Genomic DNA, 27,997 nt, shown 5'->3' on the forward strand with positions numbered 1-27,997 from the left:
AGGCCCATTTTGGGGTCCAATACTTAGTGCAGGCAGAAAGAACATTTTCCCAACCCCTGTCCCTCTCCAGTTAAGCAGCAGCAAACCACAGCCAAGTTTTAATCATTTAATTAACACCTTCGAATGAAACACACAGAGAGCTTTATCATGTGTCTCACTCAGGCTTCAGGGCAGAGGGAATGGATTGTTTGTATAGACCTATCAAAGACTCAAAAATTTAAAGAAATATATATATATATACTTCTCTCTCTAACATTTTTGTGGAAATTAAAAATCAGAGGCTTTTGGTCTCTCCATTTGCACTAGGTCAAGCTCATTTCCCCCAGAGGACAAAGAAGGGCTGCCTCTTCTAGATCCTCCTTTCTCCTTTGTACTCTGTCCCACCCAGTGGGGAAACAAGCTCAGAAGATTCTAGCTGAGGATAAGGAGCTCAAGTAACATTGAGAGGGGAGGGGAGGGAAAGAAATACAGAAGTTGGGCTCCCTCCTACCTCCAGCAGCTCCAGAGCTGCTGCCAGGGCCTGGTTTCATGGAGTCTTCAACCTGGTCTTGGCTCCCAGGGGGTTTGGTCAGGAGCTCTGAGCAGAGCCATGCATACGGACTATCCTCTTTCCCCAGCTCACTGGGCAGGTGTGACAAGTACCCAGGAGCGGCTCTCCCTAACCCACGGGGCAAGGGAGCAGCCTTGGTTTAGAGCTACAGGGAGAAGACAGTCATGAGGGAGGGCCAGAGGGACCTGGGCTCTCGTACCACATCCCCTATATTCCCAGCTCTTGTTCTGGGAGGGGTTCAGTCTCTCCAGAGAAGCAGCTAAAAGTGAGGTTCTTTGCCAGGCTCAAGCCCAAATCACTGTTGAGGAAAGAGGATCAAGACAGAAGGGGTGACCCTGGTGGCAGCCACACGACTGTGGAGGGAGGTACCAGGGCCAGTGGGGAAGTCAGCTTACCTAGATAGGTGGCACAGGCTGAAAATAGGTCATTAAAATTCCTAGAGGAGAGATCAGTAGCAGAGGCTGATGGCTAGGGGGCAATCACCCAGCCTGCTCCCTAGGAGCACTGAACACCCCCCCACACACACGGACTAGGAAAGAGCCTGGAATAGAGTGCACCTTTGGTTTCCCATCCTTGTCACTCAGTGTCAGCTCCCCCCTGTGAAACCACCTGCGCTGAAAGGCAGCTGCAGAAAGAACATGCACCAAGTAAAGAGAAAGGTCACAAATGTAATCTATAGGGCTAGGTCTGGGCCCATTGCCCAAATAAGCACTCCCCTTGCCAGACCCCTCCACCCACCTCCTCAGGACTTCCTGCCCAGCTGAAAAGGACACAGCTTTGCCACAGCCCATGGGCTCTGAAGTGTTGTGCCCGCCTGCCCACCCCAACCTGTACAAGTGAAACAAGGGGCGGATGTTTGGCATCACCAAAGCGTCTACTGAGATGTCAACCTATTCCATTCTCCTACTCTCCGGAGACACCTGGTTCTTTTCCCCCACCCCACCGGGACCCTGGCAATCTCCCACTTGTCCCCCACATGGAGCACCTGGCAAAACTGGAAGGCAAGGAGGGTGGTTGGTGGTAAGTTGAGGCACAAGAGGGCTAACCCCTGCTGCACCTTTTGTGCTTTGGAATTCCACAGCCCCGCTCCTGCCTCCAGCCTGGAGAAGCCTGTGGGGATACAGTGACTCGCCCACCTCCAAGAACTAAGGAATGGGCACACTGGATCGGAGGGAGGGGACAGATTGGTCCCAGCTAGGGGCCAGCTACTGTGGACTGATGCTGCTGCCATGTAAACAGGCCCCTGGAATGTGGCTTCACGGGCCCTGGAGGATGGACATGCAGCCACTTTTCAAAAGTGCTTTGATTCTGGACTACAGTATGTGCATGATTTGAACATGGGGTGGGGGGCAAGGGAAAGAAACAAGTGAGGTGCTCTGCTCCCAACTGTGTGGCCTCGAGGCCAGCAGGGGGCGCAGCCACCCGCTCCCACTAGCTACCTCCTTCAAAATGAGGCTAAGGCCAAGACAAGCAGCAGCTGCCAGAGGGAAATCCATTGGGGGCGCGGGGAGAGGCAGGAGCTGGATGACTTGGAGGACAGATCAACACCAGGCTTGCATAAATATCGAAGGCTGTGAAGGTTAAGGCTGCAGGCATCCTCCCTACTAGATGAAGTGTCTGCCGTATCCTCTCGTCCTTGGAGCTGCTCAGGTCCCTGAGATTGTATTCCTGGGATGGGTCAGCAGTGCCAGCAAGGTGCCTGGTGGTCAGACCAGCTCTTTCTGTGGGTCTGCAGGGGGTGGGGGGAGAAAGGGACGTTCAGCATGGGGCCTCCCAGCTTGGTTCTGGATGCCCCAAGCACATCCTCACCCCCTCAACTGACCAGCCACAGGCAGCACCAGCTGGATGCTTTACAAACAGTACCTCTAGCACGCTCACGTGGGAACCACTGCCCTGCACTTTACGGTGAGCAACTTAAAGCCAGAACGTGCAGAGAAAATGGCAAAGTTGGAGTTGGAACCCAGTAGGTCTGACTTCAAAGTCCCACACACCACACTGCTTCACTAGCTTATCCAGGGTGACAGCTCACCCTTCCCAGAGCCAGAGACCAGAAAAATCTTAAAGACCCAGTAACAAATCCCTAGTAGTGGGACTTCAGACAGCTATTTCCCATCACCAGTGATGGGTACACCCCTCCCCCCCACACACACACTGTCCACTGTACCTGAGCCAGGCGGGCCCAGCTTCTGCTCCCCAGGGCCCACCAGCTGCACGACACTTCCATTCTCCGCCAGTTCCCCCTTAGTCCTGTCCTCGGAATGGAGCCCGTTGGTGGGAGGAGCAGGAAGGGACTCAGCCCGATGAAAGGCGGGGGAGCTGGGTGATGGGACCCCCCCAGAGGGCTTGCGGGCCACGGGTGGGGGAGCTTTAGGTGGCTTCTTTGGGGCTTGGGGTGGCCGCTGCTCTGAGATGTTCCGAAGTTCAGCCACCAGATTCCGCTGGAGGTCAGCCTGGGTCTCTGGGGACACGGGCCGCTCCAGCTGCAGCTTCTTGGTGCCCTTGGAGAAGATGAAGCTGGCCATAGAGGCAGGGGATTGGGGAGAGCGCGGCTCCGCCTCAGGTGGTCCATTGGGCTGGACACTCGCGGGGTCCTGGCTGGCAGCCAGACCGGAGGCCTTGAGTCGGACAGCAGCATGGAGCCCCGAGGAGGGGGCTGGCGCGGGGCTGGCCCGGCCCGACAGGGCCCTTCGTAGGGGCTTCTGGGGGGCCGATGGCCCTGATGCCGAGCTCGGAGCTACCCCAGAAGTGCCCACGGAGCGCAGCCGCACCATCTGCAGGAGGGAGGGCGTGACCAGGGGTGCAGCAGCATCCTCCCTGGGAGCCCCACTACCTTTGCTGCAGCCCACGGGTTCCTTCCGCGGGACCTTGGCCAAAAGCCCTGGGACAGAACCAGCAGGAGGTGGGGCCGGTGGAGCTGGAGGAGGGTCTGGGGAACTGAGGAGCTGGCTCTGGGAAGAGACGGTACCTGAAGAGGTACCCGAAGAGGACGAAGCAGCCAGGGATCTGACAGGCCCTGGGGGGTCTGAAGGGCCTGCAGGCTCAGGGGCAGCCACAGAGAAAAATGCCTCCTCGGGTGGGGGGAAGTCAGCCATGGACAGGTCCTGCTCCTCAGGTACAGGAGGCGGGGGTGGGGGCCAGTGGGGGTCTTGGAGGGACTCCTCAGCAGTCTCGGGGGCAGACAGGGCCTCAACCACCTCTGGCTTCTTAGTGGGTGGGGGGGGAGGATGATAAGATGGGGGTGGGGAGGGTGGGGGGGACTTGTCTTTAGAGGCAATGGGAGCCCCCGGTGGTGGGACCAGGGCTGTCTGCAGAGCTGGCAGGGGCTCAGGACTCCCATCAGTGGTAGAGACAGGCCCAGGGACCGCAGCAGGAGGAACGGGAGCCGGGGCAGCTTGGTTAGGGCTCTTGGACTTGGAAGGGGGTGGAGAGAAGGGGGCAGGCACCTTGGGGTGAGGAGGTATGGCAAACCTGTCACCCAGAGCGGTCGACATCTGTGTACCAGAACGATCTGAGGGGGCTGGGTCAGAGGATGAGGAACAGAGGGACGTGAGGGAGGAGGAGACAGAGGCCCCAGGAGACCGAAGGGAAGTGACCCGCTCTGGCTTAGGGGGCTGGGCCTTGCCTGGGGAAGCAGGGGCCCCTGCTAGGCCCTTGGGAGGGAGGGTAGGGGTACCGCTTTGGCTCGAGTACCCGCTGGAGGGTGAGAGCGTCCGTTCTGGGGAGCGTGGGGGACGCCGGGAGCCACCTGGAGACAAGCCAGGCACCCAGGGGCCTGCTGAGTTGGGGGGACAGGGGGCTGACCCCACCCCCTCTGACCCACCAGTGGTGGGCGGCCGGGGCACCTGCGGCTGCTGCTTCCGCTCAGGCTTGGGTGGCAACCCCAAGGGCCCATCAGGTGAGGCCAAGCCCCGCTGATGGAGTGAGTAGGTCCGGCGGGGAGGAGGCGGGGGCCGCTTCAGCTTACGTAGGGACACACTCCGGCCAGACAACTGCCCACTGCTCCGAATGCTGACTGTATCTGAGGCCTCAGCAGTGCTGCCCCCACTGGGGGAGCCCCTCCCACTGCCCCCCTGTGGAGGGGGAGCTGCACTATTGCAACCCACAGAGCCCTCAAGCCCACCCTCAGAGCCACCCTTGGAGGAGAGGGTGGAGCCATCAGACACGATCGTCTCAGAGGACTGAGAGTGGCTCCAAGTGTCACTGGAGGAGGAAGGGTGGCGGCTGCGGGGCCGCGGACTGGAGGCCGAGGAGAAGCGGCCCAGCGAGCGGACAGAGGCAGGGCTGGCTGACAGCAAGCTGCAGCGGCTCAATGTGCGCAGGCTGCAGCGGCCCAGGGCCACCACGTCCACTGTGGGCGGCAGGACAGCATCTGGGATCAGTTTTGACAAGTAGGTGGCCTGGGGCGAGATGGACATGGCTGGGCTCAGGGGCTCTGGAGGCCCTGCCCCTCCTGTGAGTCCAGGCACCGCTAAGGACATGGGCCGGGTCACCGGTGGGGGCCGGGCCCCCGTGGACCGACCAACGAGGGTGTCATCCCGGTAGATACGGTCAATGTGGCGCTGCAGCATGGCCTCTGCCTCGGCACCAGCCTCAGCCTGTGCCTCCAGCGCCTGCAGGGACACCCGGGCCCCTGTCCCCGAGGCTGGGCCTGCTGGGCGGCCATCCACTGTGGGGATGCGGACGGCATCCCGGGGACCAGGAGGCCGAGGGGTACCCGGTGCCTCACGCTCATTCCGCAGGCCTGCATGGGACAGGGAGGACATATGAGTCAGCAGAGGGTTGGGCCGGAGGTCCCCACACCCCCCTGCGACCCTCCTACTCTGGGGCTCACCGAGTTCCTTCTGCACGTGCTGAGGCAGCCCCAGGACCGTGCTCCGTCTCTCACGCCGCCGCCGCCCTGACTTCCCGGATGATTTGGAAAATGAGTCATGAGGTCGGAAGGTAGAGCCTGGGGGCCAGTCCAGGGGAGAGAAACCATTAGAGAGCAGGTCTCAGGGCACATTTTGCAGAGCACTGCTTTCGCAGAATAACTAACAAGAGCTCTGCAAAAAAAGATTTCCATAATCAAGTAGGCGTGGGCAAAGCTAGGTTAAACAAAGCTAGACACTTCTTTACTGTAAGACTGCTGGAAGGCTTTACTAGGCCAAGGATAATTTCCACTTAGTGAACAATTATTATGTGTTAGCATGCCAAACATTTGGCATTCATTCTGCTAATGCAAGTACTCTTATTCTCATTTTTATAGAACATCAAACGGAAGATCAGAGTGGTTATAGGTTGGCCCCAGGTCACCCAGCTGCGACGTAGCAACATCAGGCTCAAACCCAGGTTTCCTGACTCCTAACTGTCCAGCTTTGTGGTCTGTGTGTGTGTGTCATGAGTCTCCAAGAAGACGCAGGATACTGCGTTTCCTGAATTCACTGACTCACAGAGCCTGGACAGGAGGGTGCCAGATTAGGAGGAAAAGAGGAAAGCTGCAGGGGCTAGGACCCCAGATCATGCCCACCCACCCCACCCCACCCCGCCTTGTCCAAGAATGTGGGCTGGTGAGCAGACACCTTTGCGCTGGATCATCTCCGAGCGGATGGAGAGCGCATCCTCTGCTGTGGAGCTCTCGGCTGTGTAGGATGTGGTCTGACTGCAGAAGGAGATGCTATCCTCATCCTGCCCGATCCGGGAAGACTGTTGGTGGAAGGAGATGAGGCCCCGGTATCAGACCAGCCCAGAAGCCTATGTAGGCCTCTTGCTTTTGCCCCTTTGGGGCAGCTTTTGACTCCAACTCTCCCTGGCCTCACCTAGCACTGAGCAGACATCAGCTGGCCTGGCCCTTAGGAGTCATCTAGTCTAGCCCTTCAGGATACAAGAAGGAAATGGAAATCCAAAAGGGTTCAGAGACCTATTTGCCAGAAATTAACCATGGAGGGAAAAGCAGAGTCAGGACTGAGCTGGGGGCAGGGCTCACCTGGATGCTCTGGGTGTCTCCATGGTCCCAGCCACCCTTATTCAGTTTCTGTTTTTCTGGAAGACACCAGAAAAGTGTGTTGAGCCAGGCCCCTGACCTTGGGAGCCAAGAGCTGTACTGGAAGGAAGGAGGTTACCTTGGTGTTGGAGGGAACGGAGCCCCTCCTGGGCCTGTGTGTGCAGCTCTTCCAGGTGAGGCGGTCGCCCACTGGGGAAGAAGACATTGTCCTGGTGCTCATCCACGATAGACCCTGGCCCCTGGCCAGGCCCTGCACTTAGACGTTTGTCACTCTCAGCCTTGGCAGAGCCTAGTGGAATGAAGAAGGAAGACAAGTGAGGCCCGAGGGCATCTGGGTCCTGGAGGTACCAGGCACCACAACAACGGCACCCCTGATCCTGAGACTGCACACAGCCCTGCACAGACAGGCAAAGACTACTTCCCCCAATCTGTACACACAACTCACAGTTCTCAGTTACACACTCAGTACACACAACCCCTGCATACACATACAAACTATCCCCAAGCACACTTTTATCTGAGTACCCACACCACACAAAGGACCCCATACAGGTCATATACCCAGGGCACACCACCCCACCATATATGCACACAACACCCACAGGTTTCAGGATGTACACAAATAAACAGCACCCAAGTATAAATACATCTGGAAACCAACATCAAACAGGGGGTCCCACAGAACACACCTAGCCCCTACATATATACACAATATCCACAGTCCCCATTCTGTACATACTCAAACAGTACCCAGATATACACACAACTGTACTGGCACATCACTCAGGGCCTGACGCAAAGCACCCCATATACGTATGGCCCATAGCAAGTATATTTCTCTTGTCTCGCACATGCCAAGCTCCACTTTATGGAAAACAAACAACCCCCTTCCTATACCCCCTTGGCCCAGGCCCAGGAAGACACTGTGGGACACTAGAAAGGGGTAGAGGCCAGCAGGGGTCATGACCAGAATTCCCAGGAAGTCCTGGGAGGAGGGACAAACCAGGGACATGGCCTCTGTGTCCCATACTCACCCATGTGGCTGTCCCTTAGTGGAAGGATGGGCAGGGGAGAGGAGAAGGCCCCAGGGGCCTTCTACCCCCAGACAAGGCAGCTCTAGCCTCTCTTGGGAGAACAGTCCCAGGCATTCCCCCACTCCTGGAGGCCCCAGCCCCCAGTGCACAGGAGCCAGGGATCCATTACAAAGGATCCTGTTACCGGCCCCGCCCATGGGGAAGCTGGTCATCTAATCCTGGGAATGGGGGGCTGTGTCAGCACTCTGCAGCCCCAGCCCCCCTTTAAATGGAACCCACAACATAAGCAAAAGCACTGGGAGGGTCATGTGACCTTGGCAGCACCTTGTAGAGAGGCAGGAACAAAACAAGCCACACCCCAGGATCAGGGTCTTCAGCTTAGACACCTGCCCATTCCTCCCTCCTTGGCCCATTCTTCAACAGCCAGCTCCTGCCCCAGGAACCTGCAGGAACCCTACAAGGTCAGAGCTCCTGGGTCTCCTAACAGCCCAACCCATGGAGTCTTGCCTTATCCCTGAATTTTACAAGCTGGGGAAACAGGATAGAAAAGGAAAGGGCTTGCCTAAGGTCATCCAGCAAATCAGAGTCAATGCCAGGACCAAGCTCCAGGTTCCTGGAGGGGACTCCTGGATCACACTCAAAACTGAGGACCTGGGGATCCCTGGGTGGCTCAGCGGTTTAGCGTCTGCCTTCTGCCCAGGGTGTGATCCTGGAGTCCAGGGATCGAGTCCCACATCAGGCTTCCTGCATGGAAGCTGCTTCTCCCTCTGCCTGTATCTCTGCCTCTGTGTGTGTGTGTCTCATGAATAAATAAAATCTTAAAAAAAAAAAACCTGAGGACCTTCCTTCCCCATCAAAAGTCCAATGAACGGTGGCCCATGTCTTAATCCAGGCCTAAAAGCCCAGTTCCAGAAGCAGAAAGCAGGTATAGAACCCTCCCTCCAAAACTTCTCCACCGCCCGGCCCTCAGCCTCTAAACAGCATTTCGGTGATCACGCCCCAAATTCCAGGGACACTACTTTCCTCTCTACTCTGCTCCCCACACACTGTGGGGCTGGCTGACCTGGGAGGGGGTGCCCTGCCTCTCAGAACTGAGGTACTGGGGTGTACCCAGCATAGTGTGGGCAGCCCTGGCGGAGCAGTCTCACCCAAGCGCTGCAGGCCTCAAGGTCAGAGACACCTGCATCCAGCCGCCCAAACCCAACCAAGCAGACAAAGGCAGCGGAAAAGCCGCTGGACAAAGGCGCAGCGGAGGGCAGGGCGGCCTGGCCTCATTACTGCTCCCCTCCCCCACCCATGACCCCTCCCCAGCCTCGATCCCCCTTTTTAGGAAAAGGTCTGGCAAACCGAGGTGTCGGGGTCCCTCCTCTCCCCCTCCCCAGCCACACCCACTCACCCTTCTTCTTAAAGAGCCCGAGGAGGGCCGGCAGGCGGCGGCCCAGGAACACCACCATGACCGCGGGCGCCACTCGGGCCGTCCCCTAGGCCGACCTCTCCCGACGCCGGGCGCCGCCTTCACCGGAACCGGCCCCGAGCGGAGCGAGTCGCCCGCCCAGCTGCAGAGCCGGCGCCAGGCGGGGGGAGGGGCTGCTCCCCAGGTCCTCCTCCCACCTGCGCCACTGATCCCGCCCCCCGCCGACCCCGCCCCTCAAGTGGAGTGCAGAGCAGGAACCTTCCCACATTCTGACGGGGAAACTGAGGCCCGGAACCTGCGGACGCTTGGCTCCGGTGGAGAGTATGACCGGCAGGGCTGAAAATACTCAGTCCCGGGGTCAGACCACTATCCCGTCCCCAAAGTCCTTTCCTCAACAGTCAGGAGCCAAAGCCATGGCAGGGGTCCCCGGCTGCCAGATGGTGGGTGGAAGAGCCACCAGACTACACTTGGCATGATGCCCATCCCCAAGTCCTCCTGGCTGGTGAGGGTAATTCTCTGGGGAAGGAACTCAGAGGTGGAGAATCCAGGCAGAGGCCCAGGACTGCCTGCCATGGCAAGGCCATTGGCAAAGGCCCGTGGAGGGGTGACAGCCAGCCAGGACCCAGGGACCCTGGGAAGCCAGGGAGATGCCCAGAGTAGAAACACAGTGGCTGGTGGGAACAACTCCTCATGTGTATGTACAGACCCATGCTTTCCAAAGGACTTTCTTCCCATTTTGGTCTTCTGGGAAGTAGCCCAGAGAAGCACCGTGAAGTCTCCAAGGTCACACAGCAGAGGCAGGCTTCATCGTATACCTCCTGCTCCTCCAGCCCAGGATCCTTCCCACTGGCCTCACTGTGACTTGGTGACTCTGCTGGCTCACCAGGCAGAGAGAACGGAATTAGCCAAGAAACCCGGTCATAGGGAAGGGAGTGGGAGGAGGTAACTGGAGGGAAGTCAGCTCCAAGTTCAAACTCACCTCCGTCACACACAAGTCATGACTTCATATGGAAACATGACCAATGAACTTCTCTTTATAAGACTGCTATGCCCATTCATTCAATCAGCAAGTATTTATTAAGCTAGAACCTGAGATTACAGCGAAAGGAGGAGAACTTTAACTTGTTCACCCTAGACCTAAATCGGTGCCTGTCATACTGTGGATTCAATAAACATTTGACAAATACAAAAAAAAATACATGAGTGAGGTAAACTAACAATACAATTTTAGATCAGTGAAGACTGAGGAGCTGTGACAGGGAAGGGGGTGCCTCTAGAGGGCATCAAGGAAAGACCATTGGAAGCAAAACCTGCAGAAAGCGGAAGAGCCAGCCAGGGCAAGTGTGGGCATGGAGACTTCTGGACAGACAGTAGCAAGTGTAAAGGCCTCAAGGCAGGAGTGGTGGAAGTTGGGGGTGGTGGGAGGGTCTCCCAGAACAGAACAGAGGGCCATGGGGTGGAAACACGGTGAGCAAGGGAGAGAATGGCAGGAGCCAGGGAGAGAATGGCAGGAGCCAGGACGGGTGGGGCCCCACAGGTCAGCATGGAAGGTTAAACTGGCTAATGACAGTGTTAAGAGATCCCTTTGGGCAATCCAGAAAGAGTAGCTGAGGCTATGGGCAAGAAACTGTGTGAAGACTGTCCCCAAACTCACCTCAGGATACCCCTCTCTCACAGCATCTTTCTCGCGGAGTCACGAGGGGTCTAAGAATTCACAATGGCTCCCCCGCTGCAAGACCCCTCTGCAGCCCCTTCCCCATCTGCTACCCCACCTCTCAGAGACCACTCAAGCAGAGGCTGAGCCCTCGCTCTCTGGAGAACAAACTTTTGTGCAGCTGTACCATCTGTACATCCACAGATCATTTAAATATGAACAACAAACCTAAGTTGGTACTTTAATTATCCCCACTTGACAGATGAGGAAATGGAGGCCAGAAAGGGCAAGCTGGGAAGGGCAAGGTGGCATTTGCCCTCACGACAACTTGAACCTGAAAGCTATGCTCTGTCTACCATGCCAGCCACAGACCTGATCTCCCCTCTGAAGAAGGGCTGAGGGACCCTATCATCCCCAGAGATTCGAGGTTTCTCTGCCAAATCCTCCACTCGCCCCCCTCTTAGGCCAGACCCATCTGCCCCCTAATGCGCCCAGCTCAGGCAGAGGAGAGCAGTAGCCTCACACTTGCAGGGCGATTCATGCCAGCTGCTGGAGAAAGGCAAACAGTCTCTTCCCTCGTGCATCTGACAACGGCCCTTCAATGCAGGTTCTCGAACATACTCTCCAGTAACTGATCCTGAACCTGTGAGGCTCAGAGGGCTAGGTAACTTCCCAAGCTCTGGCTGGCTCCAAGACTGAGGCCTTTAACCACGCAGGACAGTCATCCTCAGCTCCCCCCCCCGCCTCTGCAGCCAGGGAAACTCGGGATGAGGGGTGGCGGTGTTGGAGGAACATCAGCTCAAGGTCCCAGACCCCCAGCTGGTGGTCAGGGCCACAGCTGCAAATTCCCAGAGGATTCAAGGCTCTCACACTTGATAACATCTGGTTGCTCCAGCAACACCCCTCCCCCCACCCACCCACAGCTTGGCCAGAGCATGAGGTCTCTCTGAGCCACCCAAGGCTCGGGTCCACACACCTGTGACTTGCTTAGGGAGGGGCTCAGCAACCTGTGTCTCAGGTGGACGGCAGGCGCCTCACAAAAAAACTGGGGCCCAGAGAGTGGAAGGACCTTGCCCCGGGCCACATTTAGAGTTCTTGTTCCAGGACCTTCTGCCCTAGCACAGTCCAGAGGTACAGCCTGGGGCAGAAGCTCACCAGCAGCCTCTACCTCCCCTCCTCCCCCACCTGCCTGAGGAAGGAAGCTTCCGGGATAGAAGACACCTTGCTCTTGGCCACACCCCTAACATGAAGGTCACACCAGGAAGCACACAAGCCAAGTTCAGGAACTCAGAGAAAGTCCACCAGCAGAGGATATGTGCGCAAGGACCTCCAAAATGTCCCCCTGGGGGCCCACCCACAGGTGTGTGCTCCCAGGACCACATCCACAAAGTACACCCAGGCCACCCTACTCCGGGTCCTCCTCACACACGAACAAGACTACAGACTCACATAGGACCCAGCCAGGTGGCTGTGTGTACACAAAGGCAGGTGCCTGTACCCCCCACTCTGGGGCTTTCCTGAGCCTAGGGACAGGGAGGAAAGAGGGAGGGAGCCCCCAACCCCCAAGGCCAAGTGTACATTTGTGCGCACGCGTACACACTGTCTTGGCAACATCCTGCATGGGGTGAGGCCTCAACCTGCCCCATTCCAGAGCAAGGGGCGGGGGTGGTGGCGCGCCCACAACCAGGCAGGCCTGACTCAGGGGAGAGGAATGAGGGGGGAGGGCACAGCTGGCCAGGTGGCCTTGCTCAGGAGCTGGAACCCTCTGGGCCTGGGCCTGGGCCTGACCCTGCTCCCCCACCACCACATCTGACCTGACCGCAGGCCAACCCAGAAGCCAAGATTCAGAGTGTTCAGAGGTCTTAAGTCTCAAACTCTGTACTGGTGAACAAACCAGGGCCCTCTAATAGGGGCAGACCTCAGAACACACGGAGATTTTATTCTCTTAGAGATAAGACAAAGGGACATGAATATCACAAAAACTTCCCAGTGAAGGTTTCTCTCTCTTCTGTCTCACAGAACACCTAACAAGAAACCTGAAAGGTGTGTATGGCTTTCTTTTTCACAAATGAGTACAAGGGAACGAGTCCAGGGAAAGTGACTTGCTCAAGGTCACCCAACCAGGAAGTGGCTGAGCCCACATTCAAACCTGGGTCTCCAACACTTTCATGGTCCTAAGTCTGAAGAAGTTAAGGGATGGGGGGGGGGGGGGGGCGCGCAACCTCAGTTCCTGCCCAAAGAGGGGGAGCTCTACACCCCACCTCTGCAGAAGGGAAATCCCCCTCCTTCCTTCCCTCAGTGGAAGACCCGCCCTAGAGCTGAGCTGCCCTAGAGCTGAGCTGCAGAGCTGACAGGCCGGTTCTAAGGTAAATATGGGGGAGCAGGGAGTGCCCCTGACAAGGAGAGGAGGATCCCATGCCTCAGGCACCTGGGGGAACCAGCAGCAGTGCAGGGAGGAATTAGCTACAATAATATTAATAAATGTCATAATGAGTTTCCGGGTCAGTCTCTGCTCCTGACAATGACATAATAATCTCTTTCGGCCAGGGTGCGAGTCTGAATTCCCAAGAGCTCTTTCCTTTGTTCCTTCAAGGCACGATTATTCCTATTTTCTAGATGGTAGAGAGGCAGCCACAATGAAGTCGAGAGAGGAATAGCCCAGGAGTCAGGAGGTCTGGCCTCGGACGAATGAATCAGCCTCTCTGGGCCTCAGTCTCATCTGTAAAGTAGGACTCACACCTGCCTCACCAAGTGCCTGGGAAAGCCAAAATCACACTACCAAGTACAAACACAAAGTGGTGTGCTCAGAGGGAGCCTCTGCCTCTCAAGGGTGGAGGGATGGGTAAAGGTCCCTCTCGGGGCCCCTCTGCCTTTCTACTCACAACTGGCATTTATGCGTGGTCTCATGAAATCCCCCCTCACCCCACAGAGGCACCCTCTCAGGGTTGTGACCAACCTAAGGTCACACGGCTAGTAACTGGCAAAGTCGGGGTATATGAGCCCAGCTCTGACGGGCTGCAAAATCTTGCTCTTCCCATGCTACCAGAGGCCTCCTCTCCCACCCACTTCTGGAGCTCTCTTCAAATCCCAAGTGGCATTAAGGACCATTATTAAGATAAGGTCTGATAAGGGACACTTCACATGAGTTCCCTATGGGCCCGTTAGTGACCTAGCCCTAACCCTTCTGCTCTGGAGGGTAGGGAGCTTTAAGGCCAGACCAGAGACCCCACAGCCCTGGGAGTCAGGAGCCTCAGGTTTGAGCTCTCCCTGAACCTCAACTGCAGCCTGATGCTGAGCCAGATTGTGTCTTTTCCGAGCCTCAGTGTCTTCATCTGTGAGATGGGAGGGTTGGCGAGCCATTTCTAAAGATCCCTCAGCATGTAGAGCTCTGCCCCTCTGAGGGTAGTGGTCCCCGCTGTGGGTCAGGGCCTGGGGCAGCAAGGGATCTCTGATCCCTCAGACCAGAGAGGGCTGGGTCAGCCCCTTGTCTGGAAGCCCAGGGTTTCCACAACCAAGTCCAGACATACAAATGGGGGAGACAGCAAGATGCTGGGGTAGGAAGTAAGAGGAGCAGACTTTTCCCAGGTTTGGGACCTACAAAAGACCCTGGCACTCCAGGTACAGAGATAGGGGGAGGGATGAAAAGAATTCCAGATGGTCTGACTCCACCAATGACTTAAGTCCATTCCCTCAATCTCCTCATCTGCGGAGGGGGGGGGGGGGGGGGGGGCGCAGGGGAGGGGGAGGATCCATCCATGTGTATAAATCTGACAGTACAATGTCTCGGAAAAAGAAGGCGGTATGGTGGGCGATGCTCCCTGGGCTCCCAATTCACATCCTCCACCAATCCCTCAAACTGCCCAGGACCAGAGATGCCCAGTGGACCCAGGGAGGGTATGGTGGGGTTGGATTCCTGAGATTGAAGGCCAAACAATGCCAGCAGGTTACAGTATCTTTCCAGCAGTGAGAAGGCCTCTCCCTGTCCCCCTTCATCCTTCCCTTTCATCCAAGGGCATTGATTGATCCAATGGACCAACAGTTCCTTAAATCTCAGGTCTCCTTCCATTTCCCACCTGCTCCCTCTCTGAGCCCTGGGGGGCTTCAACGCGTTGTCCTCAAACCTGCCCCTCTCCCACAGCGCTTCCTCCACTTGTGCTCCCTGGAGTCCAAACCCCCAGGACCTCAAGCTTTCTTTGCCCAGAGGATCTGCAGGCACCTCAATCATAAGAAGAAACCCGTCTATTCCCAAAGTGATAAAGGGCACAGGCTTTAGAATGTGACAGGCTTGGTTTTGAATCTCTGTTCAGCTACCTCCTGCTGAGTGGCCACGATTAAGTGACTTTGCTTCTCCAAGCTCCAGCTTCCTCATCTGTAAAATGGGGACGATAATGGCTTCTAGCCTGTAAGACTGTTGAGGGATGAATGATTTAACCAACGTAAAGGGTTTAGCATAGGCCCTTATTTTTAGCTCTGAGTTATCATCTCTGTCCCTGTCCCCCAGCCAATCAGCCTTGAGCACAGAGCCTTCGCAGCCCCTCTCTAGCCCTTATTCCCAACATCTGGTTAATCCCAGGTCCTATCACTTCTGGCACCTCCTCTGCAGTATCTCTGCAGCTGCCACTCCTCCCCACTCCCACAGCCTCCACCCTGTCCCCAGCCGTCACCTCCTCACCACCTCTCCCCTGGATTACTGCAATAGCCTCCAGACTGCTCTCTTAAGTTTCCACTCTCACCACTCCACCTCCCAACCTGTCCTGCCTGCACCTGCCCCTGTTTTGGCGCCATCTTCCTTACACACCACTTTCATAGGCTCCTCCCTTGCTCAAACACCATCACTGGCTCCCTATGGTCTATAGACTCTATCCCTCTCTGTTTGCCTTGCATTCCTTCCCTCATCTTCTCACAGATGAATCAAATGGATAAGTACTCAAACCCCAGTCCCATACCTAGGCATGTAACAGCAGAGGCCCAGGCTGGGGAAGCCTTAGAATCCTCAGCAGAGGTGAGACCAAAGGGACTGGAGCCTGCATTCACAATGGAACTCGTTCTCTTCTCAAGCAAAGGAAGGAGTCTCAACTACATTTCTCTCCAGCCTCCACACTCAGGCTCAACAATTTGCCTTTGCTGATGACCATCTTCCCAGAGATGAAATGCATCCCTGGTCATCTCTCTGGTTTACTCAACAGTTCAGGACTCATTCTAACCCTATAGATACTTCAAAGACCAAAATTTAAGACCACCACCCCCTCTCCATCTTCTAAAACTGACCCCAACCCAAAAGCCTTTGAATATACCTCAGCCCCCACACTTACTTCTGCGTTGCCTTGACATTGCTTTCTGGTTTTGTAGGGCCACTTTAAAGCCTGCTTAGTCCCTGAACAGCAGCAGGAACTGTAAGCACAGGGCTAGTGGGCAAGAGACAGTGAACACAGGCCTCTTCATCTCTCTCTCTCTCCACCACAAATGGTCACAAGTCCAGACCCACAGTTGGTTCTCAGGAAACCATCAGATTAGAGTGGCCACAGGAAGGCAGGGGAAGAGCCCCAGCCCCACCCCTCGGTGCAGAATCCGAGAGGAAAGACAGGTGGACACATCCAGGATTTCAGAATTGCTGGGACAAAGGGACTCCTGGAAGGTCCTGGAGTCTCTCATCAATCTACCTTCTGAGGAATCCTCAGAGAGCCCACCAGAACGTAATTAACCCTTTCTTGCTGTTATTTTGATTATCATAATTATTCTTCAAACCGCTACTAGCAAACGACCTTGGACAAGCCCACCTTCTCTAGACCTCAGTCTCTTTTTTTTTTTTTTTTTTTTTTTATTTATGATAGTCACACGGGGGGGGGGGAGAGAGAGAGAGAGAGAGAGGCAGAGACACAGGCAGAGAGAGAAGCAGGCTCCATGCACCGGGAGCCCGACGTGGGATTCAATCCCGGGTCTCCAGGATCGCGCCCTGGGTAGACCTCAGTCTCTTTATCCACAAAATGGCTAGGCAGACTGTAAGGGTCCCAGAGGTCACCTAAGCTATGTGCCACCCCCCCAATCCACCAACAGACCCCTCTGTAGGAGCCAAGAGGTCCAGAGACATGAAAGCAATCTGCTCAAGGTCACCAGAGCCCATACCAGAGCCACACTGAAAACCCAGATCCCCTCATTCCCAACCCAGGTTCTTCCTGTCACCCCCTGTGAGGAGGGATGAGATCATCAGGATCATTTCAGAACCTCGAGGAATGTGGGCCACCCTAGGAAGATATGGGTGGATTCCCTCACCACAAGAGAAGGAACCCCACCCCACCTTCTCCAGAATTCTTTCACTCCCAAAGACCAGAAGGAACACCTGTCTCTGTTGGAAGACCCCTTATCTTCTCCAGGGGTAGATCTACCTCCATGTCCCTACCCCATCTCTGGATTCACCAGGTAAGGGAACTAGCCACCCCCCACAGCCCCTCCTCCAGCACCCCCTGGGACTCTGGGGGATACCCTGAACTATCGCACCTTCTGGGGGAAACCAGGAATCCCATCTCCCAGCCCTAGGATTGGAGGCCTTCTCCATTCTCCCCCTCCACCCACCCCCCACTTGGAGGCTGGAATGTGACCCCGCGGAGAGATCCCGCAGCAAGCTGGGAAGGGCTGCGTTCCAGCTCGGTGGCTGCACTGAAAGGGGGGACATGCGGCAGCGACCACGGGGACCGCGGGTGGGGGGAAGGGGGAGGAGAGGCAGCGGCGACGCAGGTGGGGGTGGGGAGGGAGCCCAGAGAACCAGTCCGACTCCCGATCACGCCTGATGGAGGCGGCCCCGGAGTCTCCAGCCCCTGGTTTCCTGCTTCTCCCTTGTACCTTTGTCTCCCCTCCCTCCTGCAAACTTTCAGCCTGTTGGGGGCTAACAAGTGTGAGTGTGTGTGTACACAAGTGCCTGAGGGTCTGTCTTTCAGCCCGAGTGTGGGAGTCTGGCTGGCCGTGCAGTTTTTAACCCGTGTGTACATCTGTGTGCCTAAGCCACGGGCAACTGTCCTACAGGACTGATGTGTGTGTGCGGTTGTGTGAACCTGCGCGTGGGGTAGGATTCGCGGGGCTGTACAAACCGTATACCTAGGTAGCTGTACCTGCCTCAGGGTCTGTGCGTCCTACGGCGATGCTGTGGCTGTGTGTATGCGATCTTGTGTCTCCATGTCCGTACATGTGAGTGGGTGTTGTGTGTGGCCGTGTGAATTGTGAACATGTACGTGCGCCCGCCCGTGGGTATTAGTATGTACGTGTGCCTCTTTGCGCATGTGAGGGGTGGGGTCTGTGCGGGGGATTCCCGGCCCCCCACACTCACACCCACCAAGCCCCGGGAGGGGGCAGCAGCGGTGGCGGCGGCTGCGGCAGGGAGACCCTCCTCCCGCCTGCCCCGCCCCCACCCCCGGCCCCTACCTGCCGGCCGCTTCGCCGACCGCCCGAACCGCCAGAAGCTGCGGGCCCGGGGGCCGCTGGGGGCCTTCCTCTTGTGGTGTGAGTTGCCCATGGCGGGCGCGGGAGCCGGCGCGGAAAGCCTAGCGCAGCCCAACCAGCCGGGCCGCCGGGCCCGCAGCCCCGGGAGGGAGGCAGAGAGACGCGCGGGCGGCCACCGCAGGCGCCCCCGGCCCCAGCTCAGCCACGCCTCCGGGCCCCGCGGCCAATGGCCGGGCCGGGGGCGGGGCCGGCCGGGGGGCGGGGCCTGGCGCGCGTCCCGCAGGCTCCGCCCCTCCCGGGACCTGGGAGACCAGCTGAGCCACCCCACCCAGGGCGCTCGGGAAGGCCGGTGCGTCCAGGTGAGGCAGGCGGGCGGCGGGCTCTCCCAGCCGCGGGGCCGCCTCTCTGAGGACTGCAGTGGAGCCCAGAGAACTCGGAGCAGGGCCCCAGGCGGGCGGGGTCCGGAGCCCCGCGGCTGCTAGGGCCCCCCAGTCACCACCCTGTGAGTGTCACGTGTCTGTGTATCTCCCGTCGCTGTGCCTGTGCGTACAAATGTATCGATCTGACCGTATTTCTGTATTTCCGTGTCCAAAATAACAGCACCCTTTTATATAGCGCTTACTGTGTGCCAGGCGCTCTGATAACTGCTTTCATGCCACCTAACAATTCTACGAGGTAGGTAGTTTTATCATCTCCATTTTGCAGATGGGGAAGTTGAGGTTCCATGAAGTCAGCTGACTAGCCCAAAGTCGAGCAGTAAGCTACAGAGCTAGGACTCAAACCCAGACTGACTCCGACACCCACTGACCCTGCGACAACCACTGACCCCTCTAGTTTATCTGTGCCTCTGCGTGTAAACTGGGCATTGATAATTGTATGCTTGAATGTGGCTGTGTAGTTGTGTACCTGTATCTATGCCTGTTATCCTGAACACTTGGATCCCTCTGTGTAATCATCTGTGTGTGTGACTGTGTGTCTGTATCCATATGGAGCCTGTTTTCAAATGTCTGGATGTGTGCTTTTGTGTATCTGCCTAATTGTGACTGGTTCTGTCACATTGTGCCTGTGACTGGAAGTAATGGAGTGTATAGGTAAATGTACGTGAAGCCACCCATGTCTGTGTGCCCCTCACTCAGCTCCCCTGATACAATTTCTCAAACCTAGGCCAAGCTTCACCTTTTCCAAAAACTTTCCAGGCTGTCCTCACCTCTGTGTCCTTACAGGTGCCCTTATGCCCAGGGCCCAGAGCCTCTCCTTTACCATTGCTCTGCCCCATCTCTCCAACTAGGGGCAGCCTGGTGTAGCAGAGAGACTGCTTGGCTGGGAGTCCAGAGCCATCAGTTCTAATCCCCATATTGCTCATCCTTTCTGCCACCTGGGCAAGCCCCTCCACTACACCATGCTGCATCTTATGCTCAGTGGCTCCAGGGCACCCCGTCCCTCCCTGCAAAACTGGAGAGTCAAAGCTGAACCTCACCCTCCTTGAGGCCTATGTCTTGCTGAGAGTCTGAGGTTAACAACAGTACAGCCCCTGAGGGGTTATATTTTATTCATCCAACCAGAAAATACTCTTGTCAAGCATGCACTATATACCAAGCTGCGTGCATCAGGCTCCCGCTTTGCACAAAGAAGGGGGTCCTAGTGTTGGAAGAGAGCTAGTATCTGCTAGCCCAATTCCCTTAATTTACAGATGGAGCCCATAACGGAGAAAGCTGGTGTGGAGGAACGGAGACAACGCTCAATGATAACGTCCAGATCCCTTGGCATGAGTTGAGCGATGGCAGGTATGCAAAGAGCTTCAAGGGATGTCTGGAAGGTAGCAGGTGCCTTAGCCTTTGTAGGAGGCCTTCCAGCAACTGTCCTGTCCCCAGCTCAACCTCATCTCCCACCACACCCCTCTCATTCTCAGAGCTCCAGCTGCACAACCCTGCTTACCACCACCACCACCCCAACCCACCCTCACACCACCAACTACACACTTCCAGGCCTTTCCACGTGCTGCTTCCTCTTCCACCTTTGCCTGGAAGATTCCTCATTCGCAACACCCTGCTGGACAGTCTGTTCCTCCAGGAAGTCCTCCTTGCATCCCTCCTCCCCTAGCTCAGCCCCCTGTGCTCCCACAGGCGGTAGTATGGCTCTCTGATAGAATGGATCATACCTCAGGGCCCCCCAGCACCCTGTGTAACACCATCCCAACACTTGTCTCAAGACAGCAGTTTGTTTTAGTATCTTTCCAACCAGTTCCTCAAGACAGTGATTGCCTCCCTCCCTTTAGTAATCTGAAGCAGAGCAGCATAGTGTTGGGCACACAGCAGGAGTGCCGTGGGTGTTGAACAGGAACTGGTGGAGGCAAAAAACAGTGGGCTTGCCTGGTGGGGTTTGGCTGCTGACATAGGTGGTGATGATGGCACTTAAGTACTGGGAGAGGTGAAGAGGCACAGGCAGGAGAGTCCCAGTCTCACGTTCATTCACTACAGAGGCTGTGCTTGCTCCAGGATCCAGGAGGAAGAGTACTGCCTGCAGCCAAGAGCATGAGAGCCTGGGGTAGGACCGTGGGAAGAAGTAGATGGGATAGAAGACCAGAACTCCTGGCAACCACAACACAGGGCTTGAGTGCCTCGTGACTCCCCTGAACGGTGGGGAAGACCTCGCCTAGCCAGGGGCTTGGAGGAGGGGGTGTCCTAAGCAGACAAGAGGCCCCACTTGGAGCAGACCCCAGCAGCAGCCTTCTGGGAATTATGCACTTTGCCAGAAGAATCGGGGTTGAAACCCTTTGCAAGCTGAGCTGTCTCTGTCTCCCCTCCGTGCCAGTCATAGGGCTGGGCACCCAGAGAGAGAGCTGACAGCCTTTGATGAACCGGCCCCTGAGGGCAGGAGACACAAAAGCAGAGAGACAGTGGAATATAAAAATGGGAGAGATGGACGATTTCACCCCTCCTGCCCCAGGAAGCTGCTGCCACCTACTTCTCCCCCAAGTTGGCCAAGGGACTAGAGGAGGTCAAGGGGTCTGCTGGGTCTGCAGACAGGCAGGAGGAAGGTGGAGGTGTGAATACCTGCTCTCCCCACCCCACCACTTTCACTGTAGCCCAAACAATATACAATGCCTCCTCTCATTAGTTTTCATCAGCATGTGACAGGCCAGGAGCAGCTGAGACAGCTTTGAGGGCTGGGGAGAAGGGGATTTCTTGGGGGACAGCTGAATAAGGGGAGGCTCTCCCTCTGCCCTCTTCTGACAAGAGTGGAGATTTTTTTGGCCACCCCCGTTCAGCAAACCTTGCTGGTGGCCCTGCTCCAGGGGCAGGAAAGGGACAGAAGAGTGGGAGGAGGGCCCATCCTAGCCTGAAGGGGATTTCCAGAATGCTGGGATGTGTGCCATGGGTGGGGATTTGGGGCCTCCAAGAGGAGGGAGAGGGAGAGGCAGCTGGAATGAGCCCCTGAAGGTGCTGGAGGTAAGGGAGGGGATGGAGGCCTTCTGGGCCTCAGCTTCCTGCTCAGCTCATCCCACTCCTGGTAGAGGCAACTCTCTGGGATGGGATTTTCCATTTGAAGTCTGAACAAAGGAGTAGGGAAGCTGAGGGCAGCCTGGCAGGTGAGGGCTCCTGCTCCACCTCTAATGCTGGCTGGCTGTATGACCTTGAGCAAAACACTTCGTCCTCTGGGCCTCCACTGCTTGTCTGTATGTGGCATGAGGGCAGCCTGTGGCAGCTCAGGCCATCAACTCTGAGCATCTAGGACCAGCAGATGCCCATGCTCTGGGGCCCATTTCGGATCACCCACCTATAACACAAAGGCACTTTGTGCCAGGCACTTTGGGCAGGGCAGAGAGAAAGGAGCACCAACCCAGCTCCCACCCTCCAGGTATTCAAAAACAGTGGGGTAGGGCGATTCCTGTGCTCACAGAACCCAGACAGCCAGCTGGCTCCAGCGCCTTGCAGGTGCCATGCCTGATTCCAGCACTACAAATCCCTCAACCCCAGCTTCCCCTCATCCTTCCACTTTAGCTCATATGTTACCTCCTGGAAGCCATCCCTGGTCTCCCCTCTGGGATCACTGTGCTCCCTCCTTTGTCACACTTCTTGACCCTTAATTACCTGTTCAATGTCTGGTTCCTTCCTCAGATTGTGAGGTTCATGAGGACTAGGACCTTGTGTCTCATTCATCCCCAGGACCATGTCTGGCACAAAGTACTTATTACCTAAACACTTACTAAGTATTTTGAAGTACATTAGTGAGGCTCCCTCTCCCACCTGGACTCAAGGCAGATAATGCCCATCCCTTCGCAGGGGCCTAAAGGAAGTGGATGCAGATTCCTCTATGAAAGTCACTCCCGCATTGGATGTATCCCACAGCAGAGGGAACCCTACCCCTATCACATTGGTCCAGGCCCCAGGCTAAGGACACTGAGATGTCCTACCCAAGAAGGTAGCCAGAAAAACAGACTGTCCAATTCCAAATCCTGTAAGCACCCTGCTCTAGTCTGGAGGCAGTAATCTCTCTGGGGGCTATCACAGAGATGATGACACTGGCACCAGGCCTTGAGAGATGAATGAGTTCAGTGGATAGAAAAATAAAGAGAAGCACACCCTAAATAGGGGAAACAGTGCACACAATGGCACAGAATGTGGAACTACATGGAGTGTTTATTGAAGAGCAAATAGAGAGGTGCCTGGGTGGTACAGTCAGTTAAGTATCTGACTCTTGATTTCAGCTCATGGCATGACCTCAGGGTTTGTGAGATTGAACCCTATGAGGGCTTTGGGTCAGGTGTGGAGCCTGCTTAAGATTCTCTCCCACTCCCACTGTCCCTCTCGACCCTCAAAGAAGGAAGGAAGGAAGGAAGGAAGGGAGGGAGGGAGGGAAACAGACACTATCCTGCCCTTAAATAAGCAAGGTGTCCATTACCCAAAGTCCCTTTGGGTCCTCACTTTGCTTTAAGAGAGCTACACAGGCCCCTCCCTCAGAGAGAGATGGCATCATTCACACAGATTCTCCTTGCCCACCTTACTATACCCTGTAGCCCACCAGGTCCCAATGTCTTTTTTTTTTTTTTTTTTTTAGACTTTATTTACTTATTCACAAGAGACACACAGAGAAAGGCAGACACATAGGCAGAGGGAAAAGCAGGTTCCCTGTGGGAGCCTGACGTGGAACTTAATCCCAGGACTCCAGGATCATGACCTGAGCCAAAGGCAGATGCTCAACCACTGAGCCATCCAGGTGCCCTTGGATCCCAATGTCTTGTCAATGACTGGCCAAAGGGCAGACTTTCCTTTCTTGAGCATAGCTCCCACTCTTGTGGTCCCAGCCCATTCGCAAACCAGAATTCTAGAACCAGAAAGGCTCTCAGAGCCCATAAAACCCCATCTTTGTCAAGACAGGGCATGTGTGGCTCATAGTGGGGCAGAACTCAAACTCAGAAGTCTCTCCACAACCCCACACCAAGGACCATTCTTCCTGAGTGGCCAGAGTTCTTCAGGTCAAATCTACTGGACCTGAATTCTTTCAGAACTGAAGCTACCCGCACTCTGACACACACACCCCAGCCTCAGCCTGGCCACTGCCACTGCCCAAGAGCAACCTTTGGGAGGGCTACACACCATACACTCCTACAGTGGGTACTCCTCTCCAGAGTCAGAAACACACCTAGCCTCATATTGCTTTGTTTCGAGAGTATGGCCTCTGGAGGCAGACTGCTTCTGTCATTGCCGTGCTGTGAACATGATTTCCATGCAGGTGGGGACCTTGCCCGTCTCATCCCAGGTATTCACATTACCCTAAACACTGCCTGACACTGAGTAATACAGAGTATGTCTTTTTCAATGAAGCTGAGTGACCTTGATCAACTTACTCTCACCTTCTGGGTCTGTTTTCTCACCTATAAATGGTAATAACTACCTCCTCCCAGGTTATTGTGAGGACAAAGGAAAATATTTGTGAAAATGTCCAACATAGGTCTGACACATAGCAGCCGTCATGTTACTTTTTCAAATTAGCCAGCATCTGGAGTACCTGGGTGGTTCAAGTCAGTTGAGCGGTAGACTGTTGATTTGGCTCAGGTCATGATCTCAGGGTTGTGGGATTGAGCCCTGCTTCTGGCTCCCTCCTCAGTGCAGGCTGCTTGAGATTCTCTCTCCTCTTTCTCCCCCTCCTCTCTCTCTCTCTCTCTCTCTCTCTCTCTCAAATAAATAATTAAATTAGCCAGCACCCTGCCCTCCTTCTACACTCTGCTCACCTCCTACAGAAAGCCTCCCCTGGTTATCTGTTGGGCTCTGGTCTTGGCATCTGTCCCAGAAACACTTCCTCCCCACATACTTGTCTAGAGTCCAGGTAATATTTCTGGAAAATATGGATTCTTATTTGTTTACCTTTCCTTATGCCTGAATCTTCCATTGGACAAAGGTCGATTCCAGCTTCTGTGGCTGCCCCCCTCAATCATCATCACCCCTGCTATGAGTTCCTGGGGTGTAACCAAGACCTGATTTCTGAATATGGATCAGCCAATGTCCAAGTCCTTAGCATCACAACTACAGAAACCTGCTCCCATCTAGACCATTCTCCACAGTTCACAAGGCACTTGCTTGTCTATTATCTGATTTGACCCCCAGGACACCCCTGTAAAGCCAGGATTTATTCTTCCTATTTTATAGATAAGGAAACTGAGGCTCAGAGGGGTTCACAATCTGCTGGTATCATGTGGCCTGGGAGGGGGAGCAGAGTTGTCCTGTCAGCCTCTGAGCCCATTCCCTCCAGGCTGAGTCTTTAGAGCTCAGGTAAAGGTGATAAATAGTATTAAGCCCTTGCATTTCTGTGGTGATTTCACATTCCTGATTTCCACATTCACTCCTGAGAGAATCTTTTTTTTTTTTTAAGATTTTATTTATTTATTTGAGACAGAAACAGAGACAGCTGAGAGAGAGAGAGAGAGAGAGAGAAAGCATGAGCTGGGGGGAGTGGCAGAGAGGAAGAAGCAGGCTCCCCACTGAGCAGGGAGCCTGACTTGGGGCTGGATCCCAGGACCCTGAGCCAAAGGCAGATGCTTAACCACTGAACCACCCAGGACTCATGCCCTGCCACTCTTGAGAGAATCTTATGGACACAGAAATCTTGGGAGTTCACAGACCCACCAAGGCAATGTTAGCCAGAGGGTCACCCCTGTGAGAAGGTCTCCTCCCTTTCCTGAGACAGTAATGGAATCAATAGGGCCACAGAGAAGTTGCTGCCCAATGTCATGGGGCTTGCTAGTGACTGAGCCAAGATCCCAGCTCTAATTTGCCTGACTTTCCTACTCCTCCCACTCTGTCAGCTTCCCTCACTTCTCTCTGGGGTCTCCTGCCACCCATAGAATGGGTTGGATGAGATCTTTCAGCCTGACCCGATGGCCTGTGTCCCACCCCCATGTCCTATTCATGACAACAGTACCAGTTTTGGAGCAGATAGTGTGAGTTCGAATCCCAGTTTGGGCAAACGAAGCACACACTGTCCCCGACCCTCAATTTTTCCATTTGCAAATGGGCTCAAGTGAGCTAATGGATACACAGCTCCTGGCACATTCAGAATAATCAATAACTGTCAGATTTCCTCTCTTTCTAGGTCTGTGCTCAAAATTCTACTACAATTTCAGTTTCCCCATTGTACTGTAGGGGAGTCAGATTAAGGGAGCCACACCCTGCATCTCAAAGACTGGGATTGGGGAGCTTCCCAGCAAAGGCCCTTGACCTCTTAGAAATTGTCTGTATATTCCTTCTTCCCGTCTCCTCCAGTCTCCATTCTGAACATTTTCCCCAGAAAGAGTTAAGTCTTCTTTGGCCTTCCCCTTCCTGACCAGCAGTGCCAATGAAGATTAGAGAGATTGGATTTATTTCTCTTAATAAACAGAAGAGAAGTTGGGCCAGGCAGGTGACAAGGAAACAATTGGAATAATAGGAGGCTGGAGCGAAAGGGAGCAGGACTTCCTCTAGTTGTACCTGGGGCCACCCCCAGACATGGAGAAACAACAGCCAGGGGCAGGGAGGTGTTTCCTATGCACGTGGACTCAAGTTAGGCCGACCTGCTGCCCAGAGAGCCCAGTGCTACCAGATACCTAACACAATGCAGGGGGAGGCCTAGCCACTGACCCCATGACCCCAACCCAGGCTGTTGGAGCAGGGACCTACAGGGTCAGATTTTCCAGCCCCTGCCTCCAGGGTGGTCTCCAAAGGGAAAGGGTCCACTGCCCTGGAGTACACCACTCGCCTTCTATCTCCAATCCTGACAATCGGACCAGATTCCATCCTGCTGCAATTATGACCCATGCCCTCTTGAGATGGGGATGACTTCAGACTGAACCCCATGGGACAGCCTTAGGAGTGACTCTGCATCCAGTTGGGAGCGTAGAGCCCTCAGAAACACCTCTCACCCAAAACCCTCCCTCAGGGCTTGTCCCAGCCATCCTGGCCCTAGCACCCTGACTTCTATTTGTACCTGGGCCAAAGGCCCTCATCCAAAAGGAAGATCAGGCCGGATGCAATCACACAAGAGGCTTTTCACCCTCTTCCTGACCCCTCAAATGTTCCTTCCAATTCTCTTGCAGAGGAGGTGGTTAAAGGACACTGGGAGGGTAAACACAAAATGGGATGGGCCTGCACACACCGCCATTTCCTCACCTCTGGCACTGCAGCTCAGGCCATCGGGAAAGGTAGACTTCGGAGCAGGGCAAGCCCCAAGGGAGCCCCACCCTCTTGCAGAGACACTCATGCCCTGCCTCTCAAACCGGTGACAGAAACAGGGGGAAAATGAGAAAAGAACCAAGCAAGTGCCCAAAAGGAAAGTGGCCCCAGCAGGGATGGGCCAAGTCAGCCACCCCTTCCGTCCCCTCAGACAGAAGCATCTTGTCCCCATCAGGCCAGAGGGAGCCCAGAGACAGGGAATTGGCGATAGTATTTTAAGTACCCATCGCAGCCCAGGTACAGCGTCTCCATTAATTTGGGCCTCAGTTTCCCCCATCTGTAAACACACTTCCAACGCTGGCATGTTTCTACCAGGACTGGGAGAAGGAGTGATGGGGAGGGGCGCCACGTTTGGTTGGTTCTCACCGGAGAGCTCTCCACCCCCAGGAGGTGTAGTTTTGCGGTTTGGCCCAGGGGAGCGATAAGGGGGGGGCCGGATGGGAAAGGCTAACCTCGTTAGGAGCCCAAAGCGTGCTATGGCCCACGCTGGGTCCTCTGTGGGGCTGAAACACCTTTTGGGTGCAGCTGACCTTCCGGACCTGGAGCAATCCCCACTAGAGTCGCAAGGCCACTTGCCTCTCCTACGGGCCCCAGGCCGGACGCAAGTCTCTGACCCCCTGACTCAGCAGAGGGCAGAACCTGGTGGAGCCTGGGGGAGGGGGGTTGCCTCACCGTCCCAAGAGCCAGACGGCCAGCACTTCCTGCTTCAGCCAGGAGATTCCTGCCCCAGCCGGGGTCCCTTCCCCCTAGAATGGGGCCGGGCAGAGTCTGGGAACTGCTGGGGGAGGGGGCGGCGGCGGAGAAGCGGGGGAGCGGCCCGAGCCGGGGCTCCCGCGGCCTCGGTGCCGGCGCCTCGGGGCTCAGCGCTCCCACACGCCGCGCGCCCCCGGGAGCCACCCGGGCCGCACCCTCGGCGCCGCCCGGCGCGCAGCCCAGGTGCCCGGCCGCCTTACCTCGGCCTTTACCCTTGGCCCTCTTGGCCTTGTCGTCCGCCTTCTTGGCCCGGGGGGCGGCCGATTCGGCGCCCTCGGCCCCCGCCGCCTTCTTCTTGCGCCGCTTGCCCCGCAGCCAGCTGAAGGCGCGGCGGAGGCCGGACGCGCCGGAGCGGGACTTCTTCCTGCGCGGGGCGCCTCCCGGGCCTCCCGGGCCCCCCGGGTCGTCGGCCGCAGGTGCGGCGGGGGGCGCGCGGGCCGCCATGGCGCGGCGGGCGGACCTCCGGGCCGGGGGCG

The 27,997-nt window shown here is 56.0% G+C and overlaps 1 protein-coding gene and 1 long non-coding RNA gene across 4 annotated transcripts; one reads left to right on the plus strand and one right to left on the minus strand.

Moving 5' to 3' along the window:
• Positions 1-92: 92 nt before the first annotated feature.
• On the minus strand, positions 93-27,965 carry KIAA1522 (KIAA1522 ortholog). Of its 3 annotated transcripts, none has more exons than XM_038531184.1 (7): positions 27,722-27,965; positions 6,649-6,819; positions 6,513-6,568; positions 6,109-6,232; positions 5,382-5,498; positions 2,715-5,291; positions 93-2,279 (listed from the first exon to the last, which is right to left on the minus strand). In XM_038531184.1, exons 1-7 carry the CDS (start codon positions 27,963-27,965, stop codon positions 2,257-2,259), a joined length of 3,312 nt encoding a protein of 1,103 aa, XP_038387112.1. In that variant the 3' UTR covers positions 93-2,256. The 3 variants fall into 3 exon arrangements, with proteins under 3 accessions (XP_038387112.1, XP_038387113.1, XP_038387114.1); XM_038531185.1 differs by lacking the exon at positions 27,722-27,965 and adding an exon at positions 18,046-18,240; XM_038531186.1 differs by lacking the exon at positions 27,722-27,965 and adding an exon at positions 8,961-9,115.
• Positions 16,832-21,221, plus strand: LOC119870353. The gene is made up of 3 exons (XR_005355882.1): positions 16,832-17,049; positions 19,754-19,847; positions 20,559-21,221. It is a non-coding gene; the product is annotated as an uncharacterized LOC119870353 (long non-coding RNA).
• Positions 27,966-27,997: the final 32 nt, after the last annotated feature.

The sequence above is a fragment of the Canis lupus genome, chromosome 2, assembly GCF_011100685.1.
Source record: "Canis lupus familiaris isolate Mischka breed German Shepherd chromosome 2, alternate assembly UU_Cfam_GSD_1.0, whole genome shotgun sequence".
Lineage (NCBI taxonomy): Eukaryota > Metazoa > Chordata > Mammalia > Carnivora > Canidae > Canis > Canis lupus.

What these genes read in the sequence shown, in the direction of transcription:
- KIAA1522 (XM_038531184.1), bottom strand. Translation starts at nt 27,965, where the DNA reads ATGGCGGCCCGCGCGCCCCCCGCCGCACCTGCGGCCGACGACCCGGGG. An exon ending in CCGTTCCCTCCAACACCAAG is followed by an intron (nt 6,569 to 6,648) that starts GTAACCTCCTTC and finishes GGTGTCTTCCAG; the next exon opens with AAAAACAGAAACTGAATAAG. An exon ending in GCTGGGCCCGCCTGGCTCAG is followed by an intron (nt 2,280 to 2,714) that starts GTACAGTGGACA and finishes CACCCCCTGCAG; the next exon opens with ACCCACAGAAAGAGCTGGTC.